Here is a 12,225-nt window from a genome sequence, read left to right as displayed (position 1 = left end):
GAAAAATCGTAGAAAAAGTGTTTGCACCCTGCATCTCTCATGCCTTCTGACATTTCTTATATTGTATCCTCCATTCTCCTTATTAATTCAAATCTCACCCTATTTCTCAGCTTTTCTCCTTTATTCTTTTCACACACACACACACACAAAAAAAAGCTCTATATGATTTGGATGCTATCAACTAGTACTCGTGGACAGTTAACATGAGATACTTTATATCCTTACTATATATATATATATATTTTTTTTTTTATTTTGTAATTATCATTTTAAAAAAAATAATGAAGAGTAACTGAGCCAGCTACTCTGTGAAACTTGATAGTTAAATATTAACTATTAATCAATATACTTGAAAATATTTTGCAAAACAGTGGAAGTATTCTGAAACATTATTTTTTTATTTGATTCTAAAGAGAACGATCAAGTCAAACATCTCTCTCCTCTCACTTAAATACCTCATTACAAACATAATTGCTGCAGTACTTATCGGAACTGGTATTTTATGATTCTGACACTTTCGGAATTCTGCATTTGAGCAACAACTGACTGCCATCTATTCATAGCAAAATTTAAAACTTGCTGATCCATATTCTCTTCATCTCCTTCTAGAAGGGACAAACATACAGGAAGAGTATTCTTTAAGAAAGGTCACCATTGGAAGTCAAGTAGGACCTGTTTAATATGTTAATAGATTTTCTCTTTCCAAACTTAATATTCTTTCATGGGATAAATAAAGAAATGCTAAATAACATAAACTCATTAAGTTTCAAAAGAAAAATTCATTACCTACCTTCCCATTCCTGTAAATGTTGATTCTAATATTTCTATCTTGCATCATAAGTGGTAACATTTCATTGTTTTTCATTCCTCTGGAAGGCCATTCACCTAGTGCCACATGATACTTCATAAGATCCACTAAATGCACATTATCACAGTAATCAGGCTGTCTGGCAAAAGCCTCATTTGTTGGGGCAAAGAGAGTGAATCTTCCTGTATTAAATAGTAATTGTTAAGCAGGTTACTAATTATATTACCAACTTCATTACTAGAGAAAACTAGAGGAGTAAATTGAAAAACAAGTTTCCAAGATTAGTTTCATTATATTTCATTTTGTATGTGGAAAAAAATTATTTTGAGTATTTGATTTTTCATTCTTTCCATTGAAAGGATATTAGTTCAGTATAAATCTGACCTATTATGAAAATTTACATTGAAGATTTTATTATTATTATTATTGAATAACTATGGCATCTTAGGGATCACAGAGTGTCTCACCCAAACCATCAGGGCCATACTTATGCACAAGCACATGAGGCTTTAGCTGCCCCCCCCCCAATTAGGTCCAATTTAAGGGCCCTAAACACTGAGGAGGGTACCAGAGCACTCTAGTGGATCAGCCCCCATCAGCCTCAAGAAAAGTTTAAGTACAGCCCTGCAAACTATACAACACTTGTTATACTGCTCTTTAAAACTCATTCACCAACATTGCTGCTGTTATTCTCAGGAATAATGCATTCAGTCCATATACCATGAGAAATATTATATAGACCATGCTATTATAGAGTTGTTTAATATGTTTTAATCAGTAAAATTTTACTAATTTGTATGTCTATCACATCCTCTCAATTTTGCCTATTATACCAAACTTTGTAACCCATGCTCCCTTAATCTACTACTGTTCATTCCAGTATTATCTTGGCTTCCTGGATCTGAATCCTCCCTATAATTTTCTCATTTCCCCTCTCTTTCCCACACTAAAACAACTAAATCTGAACACAATATTCTGTAGTCAATATACTATGTTCAGATTTGGTTTAAGGAATCAGGATAATTTCCTTATCCATGTCATTCTTAACATTGCAGAATTCCTTATTTTCACTACTTTACAGTCTATTATTTCTGGATCCTCAGTTGTTTGCAGTGAGGTATCATCAATATAATATGCCACCTCTGATCTTATCTTTTCCCTAAAATATAAGATCAGAAAGTTAAAATATATTTAACCTTCAAAACAACAACTCCCCCCCCCCCCACACACACACACTCAGTTAACTGATCTTTGCATGTCAGACTTCTGGTATAGCACCATGTAACTATATTTCAATTATCAGAATGGCAAACTTCCTTCTCAATGTGGTCAGATAAATTACTGTATTATTACTGTGTTAATTGGTTAGCTGCTTATGAAAATAAGAGTCAACTCGTAACATGCAGAGTTTTTTATCTCACAATTTTTATTTGGATTCAAAATGTTTATATAAATTTGCATGCTAATTATTTTTTTAATGTGAATCCTACTCATGAAAGGTTGTAGACCTATAGTACATTTAATACTGTGAATATGCTAAAAACATATAATCTTGTAGCTTTGCTATACAGACAAAACATGAAACTTTTTTAAGCTACTTCAGGTCTCAGAGACTGTTGGTTGAAGAATGAAATTGCTATCCACTCAACCAACCAGGTTTGCCTAATGGGTTGAATGCGTTTCATATGAGTTAGCCTTTCCTGTTAACTCAGAGTAATGAGAGCATTAAAAGGTGAATTAAAGGTCTCAGGAAGTAAGAAAGAAGTGACAATGAAAGCATGTGTTGATGAATGATCAGAAAAAGAGTGTGTAAGACCAGTGAGAGGAACAAAAGATGAGAACGAGATAACTAATATGTAAGATAGGAAATGAAAGGAGTTTGAATGGCCAGGCAGATACAGCATAATAATATGGAGAGTGGAAGCAGTTTTTACATGGCATTCATGCAGATACATGCCTATGCTTATACATGGGAAGCTGATCAATATAAAATGGAGAAGACAGCACACAAAGTGACAGGTTAGATCGATGGAAAACAAGATTACCTTGATGGACCTGTAATTTCAGTCAGGATTTCTCCATGACTGCAGGTCATAAAGAGTCCAGCTATTACTGTCTTAGGCCTTTCTTCTCCATTTTCTTCCAACTTTCTTAATCATTCGGTCTTCCCACCTTAAGGCTGGTTTCCTTCAAGGTTTCCTTTTGGTATCTCTCAGATACCAGTTTGTAACTCTGACTGTCCATCTGTTGTCTCTCATGGTGATGAAGAGTCATGGCAAAGAGAGGGCATAAGTTGAACTGGTAACAGACCCAAAAATGAGTTATGTATCTTGTCTTGTATGGTGTCGTCTCGTTCTAGAAGGTTGACTACAATGAATTTCCACCAAGTACAGTGTTGTGCTTCTCTCTTGCATTCTTCATAAGAGAAAAGGGTCCAGTCCTTGATATCCTTCTAAAAGTGTTTTTTGAAGAGATTCATGCCTTAGTATGTGACCAAGGCAGGTGGTTTTCCTTTTCTTAATGGTTTTCAACAGAGTCCTTTCTTCTCCAATCATCAATGCAGGCACTGACTGGTGCTACTAGACGAGCATCACAAAAATCAAGTAGCATCAGCAATATAGACTTTTCAAAACTGATTCGATGTCGTGAGTGCAATATGTATACATCGTGGAGTGTAAGATATGTGTTTGTGGAGAGAGAGAGAGAAAGAGATGAACGAGAGAAAGTATGGATATGTAGGAAGTGCAATATATTGTTGGTATCATGATATGCAAAACTGACTGAAAAGATAGATGGCGTACAAGAAAGAAATGAAATGAAACGAAAGCAAGAGAAACTGATGGAGTAAAAAAATGCAAGGATGTAAACTGAAAGTTAAGGAAAAGGTTACGAAAGTTATGAAAAATTGAAATGAAACAAAAGCTGGAGAAACTGAGGGAGTGAAAGAATGCAAGGATGTAGAAGCAAAAGTTATGAAAAATGGAAATGAAATGAAAGATAGAGAAACTGAGAGAGTGAAAGAATGCAAAGATGTAGAAACGAAAATTATGAAAAACGGAAATGAAACAAAAGCTGGAGAAACTGAGGGAGTGAAAGAATGCAAAGATGTAGAAGCAAAAGTTAGTGATAAAGGAGTGAAAGAAAGTATGAATGAAGAAATAGAAGTAAAGTGCAGCAGAACAAGAGGTAGCGAGATTGCGGGAGTGATAGAGAGTGAAATTGTCGGAATGCAAGTTTTAATGAAACATTTATTGAAAATGAAAAATGAAATGAGGAACATGTGGAGTGATGTTAGATGTCTAGTGAAAACTAATGAAAGTGTGCAAGAGAAAAGAATGAAAGAAAAAAGAGTAAAAGAGGTGACGAATGATTCCAGGATAGCAGTATATAGACACTCCATAATTAGAGGGCTAGTTACCGAGATACCATAAGGTCTGCTATCCAGGTAGGAGAATGAGTACAATAATTAAGGCACAGGACATGAGGAAGAACGAGCAAGAGAGTAATTGTAATATTCTTCCCTACAATTAGTTGTAATTGTAGGGAAGAATGATCTAAGTGGATATAAGAAGGATGTGAGGATGAATATCAGGAAACTACTGAGAAGAGTGAAAGATAACCATGTAGTAGGAAAGTTGTCAGCGTGTTGCCGAGGTATTACGATGCAACGGAGAGACAAAATCATTAATGATATGCTAGCGAGCTGTGTGAGGAGAAGGGAGTGGAGTTTGTGAATATATGGCATGTGTTTGAGGGAAGAATGAAATTATACAGGCGTGATGGGTTGCATTTAAATGGCTTTGGAGTGAGTGTACCAGAGAAAATGTTGCTGAATGAAAGTACAGTGTGTGGAAGCACAGTGTGTAATGCATGCAACAGATCAGGAGAAAGAGATGAAGGGAAAAATCAGGAGAGTGGTACTGAAGAGACAAGAGTGCTTGGCAGTGGAAACAAAAGTAGTGTGAGAGATGAAGAGAGAATGGGAATGCAAGAGGGAACAGGGAAACAGGGGAGTTCGGGTGAACAGGGAGACATGGCATAGGGAGAGTGAATGTTGAAAGTGGCAGTGAATGTGTGTGTGTGTGTGTGTATATGAAGACGGTGTATATTGCAATGTGTGTGGGGAAGTTGAGATTGAGCAGATATGTGGTAAGTGGTGATAAAGGCGATTGGGCAAGTGTGGTGAGGAAATCACAACCAACACATGGCTTGGATAGAACTGGCTATAGACCTAAAAATGAACTGCTGTTTGTTTACAAATAATAATAATAATAATAAATGCCAGAAGTATCAGAAATAAGGGGGATGAAATGGTTTCAGTGACTGAGTTTATTCGTCCCAAAATCATTGGAATAAGCAAAACACAGTTGAATGAAGATGATATCGCAACAGGAATAGAAATTGAAGAATACAGTATTTTTCAGGAGGATAGAAAGGGCAAGAAGGGAGGGGGAGTGCTGCTGATGATAGAAGGGGAAAATAGTGGCAATGGTTATGAGGCAATGTTGTGTAATTTGGTGGTTGAGAGGAAGACATTAATTGATTGTTGCTATAGGCCTGGGGATGTGGAGGGTGGTGATGAAGAAATGCATAAACTTGGATTAGTGAACAAAGGAAGGATAATTATTATGGGTGATTTTAATTATGGTGGTATAGATTGGAATGAAGAGATAGCATTTGGGAATAAAGAAAATTAATTTCTTGAGTTCTTGAGAGGTAACCATCTCGTACAGCACATAAAGAAGGGCATGCAAGGATCAAGAGATCTAAATCTGATAATTTCATCAGAGGATGTAATTGTGAGGTTTTCGCACTTTCCTCCAGTTGATGAAAGTGATCATGAAGTAATCACCTGTGTTGTGGTTAGTCATATGCAGACTCTTGTGAGGAAAGGATATATGTGAAATTATAAGGCTGTCAATTATGACAAGCTTAGGAGACAGTTTGGAGCTATAACATGGAACGAGGAGTTGTGCGGTAAGAAAATAAATGCTGCGTGGGAACTGACAAAGAAATATATAACAACATCAACATGCAAATGTATTCCAAAGGCTGAATAATGTAGGTATAAAATGGATGAATATGGAGCTTAATCATGATATCTGGAAAAAGAAAGTTCTTTGGAGATGAATAATAGTAATAATCAGTTACATGAAGAGTATAAAGAACAAGCCAGGAGAGTGACTCAATTAGTAAGGAAAACAAAAGTAGAGTATGAGCAGAAATTGGCAGAGTTTTTTCTAGATATGTGGAAAATAGATGGAAGAATGATCACGGCAAAATGAAGTTAATGGATGAAAGTGGTAGAATGGTAACCTCTGCAGAAGACATTGTTGAGGTATTCAGTGATCAATTTATAAGGGTATTTCATCCTGATCAGGGTGGAATCATTAGAAAATTAAGTGTAGAGGATATAGGAGGGGATGGCTTAATTGTGAGTGAGCAGGAGGTATTTGAGGAAATAAATAACCTTGATGTCAATAAGGCAATAGGATTTGATGACATATCACCACACATCTTAAGGGAATGTTCCAGGGAATTGGCATGCCTGTTTAATAAGTCTTAGAACAGCACAGGTTCCAAGGAAGTGGAAAGGAGGATAAAACTGTTAGACTGCATAAAGGCGGTGATAAGGATGTAGCTTCAAATTATAGGCCAGTCTGTATATCTGAAGTTGTGGTGCAGGTACTGGAGAGATTGGTGAGAAGTAGGATACAGAAATGGGTTGATAACAGCAGTATTTCTCTGTGGTCATCAGCATAGGTTTGTTAAGGGGAGATCAAGATCACCAGCCTGGTTGGCCGACTGGTCAGCGCATCCACTCTCCAGCCAAAGGCTGAGGGTTCGAATTTATAATAATAAATTCGTAAGCTTTATGCTTCTTTACTTATGTACTATAACAAGGTGAGAAATACCTTGGACAGGGGAGATGCATATATAGTGGTGTACCTACTCCTCACAGTAGTGAGGAATAGGTTCTTTACATGGAGAGTGGTTGGTGGGTGGAATGCATTACCTGAGTGTGTTGTGGGAGTAGACACATTGAATCCGTTTAAAGCATTTGGATGAGCATTATGTGTGCAATAGTGTGTACCTACCACAATGAGTCCCCGACTCCATGGAGGTCAAATGTTAATAATAATAATCCCTAATTATTTTTTCGCAGTCCATGGGATTCTAAGATTTCTTCTGAAGATCCACATTTCAAAGGCTTTCAGTTTATTTTCACAATAAATTCAAGAATATAATTTCTTGGCATCTTTGTTTCATCCTTTATCCAAGTGCAACCAAACAAAGTTTGCACCTGAAGTCAATTCACGGCTAGGTTGTATATAGAAGCCAACTTCACATCAGTGGCCTTAGTATCCCATAATGCAATACACATATCCTTACATACATGTATAATGCTATGCATTATGAGAAAGGCCACTACCCAGACCAGTTTGAACCTTTATTGAGGTCTCATCAGTGGGAGTCAGACCCAGAAGTGATACCAAGGTTGTAGTAATGCATTAGTCATATTTCCATATACAACTAGCCAAAAGGTGTCACACCTTATTACTAAACTACTCTGGATTAGAGATAGATGTTGAAAGTTTTTTCACTTGGTTATACTATAAATTAAAGAATTCTTTACTTCTGTAATTTATAACATTTTCTAATTTATGGTAAAGTGAAAAAAAACTTTCGTCTATCTCTAATCCAGAGTATTTTAGTAAAAAGGTGCGACACCTTCTGGATATTTGTATATGGAAATATGACTTGCATTACTTCAACCTTGGCATCACTTCTGGGTCTGACTCCCACTGATTGAAATTCCAGGATGTGAAGAAGCAAGACAGGTGACTAAGGTTTTAAAAGAGATAGTTGGTGCTAGTAAGATTTATTCTTTCACCCTGTACAGCAGAGGGAAATATTTAATTGTAGTTAAAGAAACAAGTGATAAGCTATTACAGGGATTTACTTTTGAAGGCAGCACAGTAATTCCTGTAATGGTGGGATGCCTGGTTAAAACAGTAAAAATTGAAAGATTTCCAATGGAATATATAGAGAACAGTAATGAAATCCTTATACAGACATTCTCAAAATGGGATAAAATTAGTAACATACAAAAGGGTTTATCAGGTGAAGATTCAAACTGGTTTTCTGGTGATGTCACCTTCACAATGGATATGAAGACACCTGTACCAAATTTTATCAACATTGGTACAACCTGAGTTATGGTAAACTATCCTGTAGTACAGAGGCAGTGTCTACGTTATGGTTCATATGATCAATTGGGCAGTAACTGCCCCAAATCTAAATGTTTCAATTGTATGAAGATCGGACATATCACTAATTGGCGTCTTAAATCCTGTCAGAAATGCAAAGTTCTGAATGCCGCATTAACACCTGTCCTTTCAAAACTTTTGCTGAAAGAGTGGGAGCATTGGTAGAGCCAATTAAAACACACACACACACACACACACACACACACACACACACACACACACACACACACACACACACACACACACACACACACACACACACACACACACACACGCACGCACACATCAGAGAGGTATAAAGAAGAGTTCCCGGATCTTCCAAGACAGTGCTTTTAAACAAACTACACTTGATAAAATCACGAAAAAGTACTCAACCAAATTAGCCCCAAAATCCCAGACACCACTTTCCTAGTCAAATATGGATGGAACAACATCAGTTGAAATTACCAATAACGAACCTAGTCTAACAACTGAACAGATACAAAAGGCAAAACTGTTCTACAAGGAGAAACTGGAGAAGAAACAGAAAAGCAAGTAAGACAACTGAAAGAACTTAATATACAGGCAAGATCATCAAAAAGGAAAGATGAATTAATAAAAAAAAAATTGAGGATAAAAAAAATTAAAAGATGTGTTATAAAAGAACTGCATTTAAAAGAAAATAAGTAATAAAAAAATGTAAAGTTTGGGAAGGTTGCAGATCATCAAATGAAGACTCTTCAGACTCAGAAGAGTTTATGGACTATAAAGAACCATCTCATGCTAATAAAGGGAAAGCAAGAGATACAATTTTAAAAAAAATAATAAAGTTTACTGATTCAAAGTCTTCTCAATATGATTATCATCTACATGAAAAGAAAATAACTAGCTTCCAAATCAAGAATGATAGGCATGAAACTGAAATAATGGAAAGCAACTGCAAAAAAACTTGAAAACAGTTTATAAGACGCAGGCTACACAAATGCTCCATCAAAGATTGAAAACATCATCAGGTTCATCCAAAATTTAGAAGTTAAAGAATTGCCACTGACACTTCACTAGTCATAGCATCTCCTTTCTGCATTGTCTCATTAAATATATGAGGATTCCACAGGCAAATTAAACAAGAAACTATATGGAAACTTATGATATGCCATAATATCAGATTTTGTTTCTCCAAGAAACATTCTTATTGAAGGCTTTGGAAGATTTAACAGGGCCAGAGTAGGAGTTCTTATTCTTATCCCCCCCCACACACACCCCACCCTGGGTCATTCTGTAATATTCACAAGAGAGAATCTTGACAATAGACTGCAATTACTGTGGATGGGTAATAACATTTATAAAAGTTTATGCTTCATCCAATGGAACAGTTATACGAAAATTCTTCCAGGAATTGGAGCTGTATTTATATGGTGCCCACTACATCATAGCAGGTGGAGACTGGAACTGTATTGATAACTCTGCATCAGACTAAATAGAAGGACAACCCAGGAGTGGAAAAGTAGGATATCCACAGTTAAAAACATGTCTCAACAATGCTCAACTAGTAGACATATGGAAGATTTGCAATCCTAATCTACAGGCTTATATGTACATGAATCAAGGTCATATTTGTAAATTTAGGGACACAAAAACACACGTGTTGAACAGATTATTTTATTAATTATTAATAAAATAAAACTTGACATTTCGACCCCTATATCGAGGTCATCATCGGAAGAATACAACTGTATAAGGAACCAAGCTACATGCTCATGCCCTGTATACTGGTAAACTAAATCTACGTAGTTAATACATCCTTTTTATTAGCCTGACCTCCAGTGATAAAAAATTAAAATTAAAATAAAATAAAATAAAATAAATTAATTAAAAAAATATTTAAAAAAAATAAAATATATATAAATAAATAAATACAACTACAATAAACTGCTAAAGTTCTCATGTATTAATATTCTTCTGGATAGTTCTGACTGCTATAAAATGATTTCTTTCAGTTGCTGTTGAATGTTACAAACACTTCACCAGGTTGTCTGTCTTCTTGTAGTGGGATTTTTCTAAGGCTAGTTTAGGTTGTTATACAGGTTGTAGATGGGTCCTCCACATTCTTGAAATGGTTAGGCCATCATTTTTGTTGAGATTTGGGTTGTGTTTGAGCATTTCACATGACTCTTTAAATTTTCTCTCAAACCAGGTTTTGGTGCGGTGTAGGGACTTGGTATTTTTCCAGTCAATTCTGTGGTATGTTTGGAGTGCGTGGTCAGAAACGCCGGTTTTACCAAAATGGAGGTATTTAATGTGTCGTTTGTATTCGTCTTGTCTGATTGGGATAGTTCGCCCTGTTTCCCCTATGTATGGTATGTTACATGTCAAATGCATTTTGTATACTCCTGTATACAAAATACATATATAATATATATAATTGGGTGTGCTAGGTGTGGAAGAGGATCTTTAGAAGAACTGAGTAGGTGTCTTAACTTATTTGGGGGTTTAAAGGTGGTTTTAATGTTGTATTTGCGAAGTGTTCTGTCTATTTTTTCAGAAATGCTTCTAACATAAGGAATGGCAATAGCATTCTTGAAATCTTTTTTTGTTCTTACTGGTATCTTTATGGAGGATCTTGTGAATAGTTTTTTTACTGTATCCATTTTTGATAAATGTTTGGTTGATGATCTTGTATTCCTGGTTTAGAACCTGTTCATTAGAACAAATAGTTAGGGCTCTGTGTTTAAGGATGCTTATGACACCTAGTTTTTGTGTTGGGTGGTGGTAAGAATTTTTGTGAATATATTGGCCTGTGTGTGTAGGTTTGTGGTAAACTGAGGAGAGACAGCCAGAAGGAAAACGTGTGACAAGTGTGTCTAGGAAAGAAAGAGAGTTGTTTTTTTTTCCATTTCAATGGTGTATTGGATACGTTTGTTTAGGTGGCTAAAGAATTTTTTTTTTTATTGCTTCGCGGCCGTGGGGCCAAATGGCGAAAATATCGATGTATCTGAGCCAAATTTTGGGCTCAAAGCACGTTGCTCAAAGTCTTCCATATAAAAGTTAGCTATTGGGGGAGAAAGTGGTGAGCCCATGGCTGTACCTTCTTTTTGAAGGTAAAAATTGTTTTGCCACACGAAATATCCAGAGCAGAGTATGTGGGCAAAGAGGGCCGTGATGTCAATGTGGACATATGTTCTGTAGGAGCAAGATCGTGTCATTGATTGGGACATTGGTGAAAAGGAAAGTTATGTCAAAGCTGACTAATAAATCTTGGTTGTTAAGTGTAATGTTTTTAATTTTATTAATGAAATGTGTATTTTTTTTTATGTAGGAAGGGTACTGACCTACCAATTCCTTGAGTGCGGCAGCAAATTTTTTGACTAAGTGATAATTTGGGCTGTCAATTCCTTCCACAATCAGACGAAGCAGTGTGCCTGGTTTGTGTATTTTTGGCAGGCCATAAATTCTGGGTGCACGGGCATACTGAGGTATTAATTTTTTTGTTGTTTCTTCGGGCCATATGTGGATGGATTTGATTAATTCAGTTGTTTTCTTTTTGTTACATTTTGTGGGGTTGTAGTTTACCATTTGGCAGGTGTTGTGGTCCGATATTAAACAGTTCATTTTTTCAATGTATGTTGTATGGTCTAAAAGGACAGTGGCATTGCCTTTATCTGCTTTCGTGATTATAATGTCTTGGTTATTTTTTAAGGATTTAAGGACTAGATTTTCGGTTTTGTTTAAGTTAGTTTTTTGTTTGAATTTAGTATACACAATGTTTCCATTCATATTTTATCAGCCAGAATGGTGGGGAGGGATCTTAAACCTCTCTCGATATGATACACGATATCAAGTTTGTTTACTGACCACAGAGCAAAGGCGTAGTTCAAACCTTTCTTTAGCAGCGAGAGTTCACGTGCTCTAGAGACAGCATGTCTAAAGCCCAAAATTTGGCTCAGATACGTCGACGATATTTTCGCCATTTGGCCCCACGGCCGCAAAGCTCTAAATACATTCTTTAGCCACCTAAACAAACAACGCAAACGTATCCAATACACTATTGAAATGGAAAAAAACAACTCTCTTCCTTTCCTGACCACACTTGTCACACGTCTTCCCTCTGGCTGTCTCTCCTTCTCAGTTTACCGCAAACCTACACACACACACAGGCCAATACATACA

The 12,225-nt window shown here is 36.2% G+C and overlaps 1 protein-coding gene across 6 annotated transcripts in view; it reads right to left on the bottom strand.

The window, feature by feature from the left end:
- LOC150105369 (transforming growth factor-beta-induced protein ig-h3-like) overlaps positions 1 to 12,225 on the bottom strand; it is a 243,775-nt gene that overhangs the window by 180,370 nt on the left and 51,180 nt on the right. For all 6 annotated transcript variants that reach the window (XR_016548445.1, XR_016548442.1, XR_016548443.1 and 3 more), the window contains exon 2: positions 791 to 990. Coding sequence is in view for 2 of the 6 variants with exons in the window: in XM_090394114.1 (XP_090250240.1) it covers positions 791 to 990 (200 nt within the window). In the remaining 4 variants the exon portion in view is untranslated. The remainder of the gene's footprint in view (positions 1 to 790; positions 991 to 12,225) is intronic.

This window comes from Typopeltis vanoorti, chromosome 6 (assembly GCF_054136105.1).
Source record: "Typopeltis vanoorti isolate ZY-2024b chromosome 6, IOZ_Tvanoo_1.0, whole genome shotgun sequence".
NCBI classification, from domain to species: Eukaryota; Metazoa; Arthropoda; class Arachnida; order Uropygi; family Thelyphonidae; genus Typopeltis; species Typopeltis vanoorti.
The sequence above is the reverse complement of the archived record's forward strand: the minus strand, read 5'-3'. Positions and strand labels throughout refer to the sequence as shown.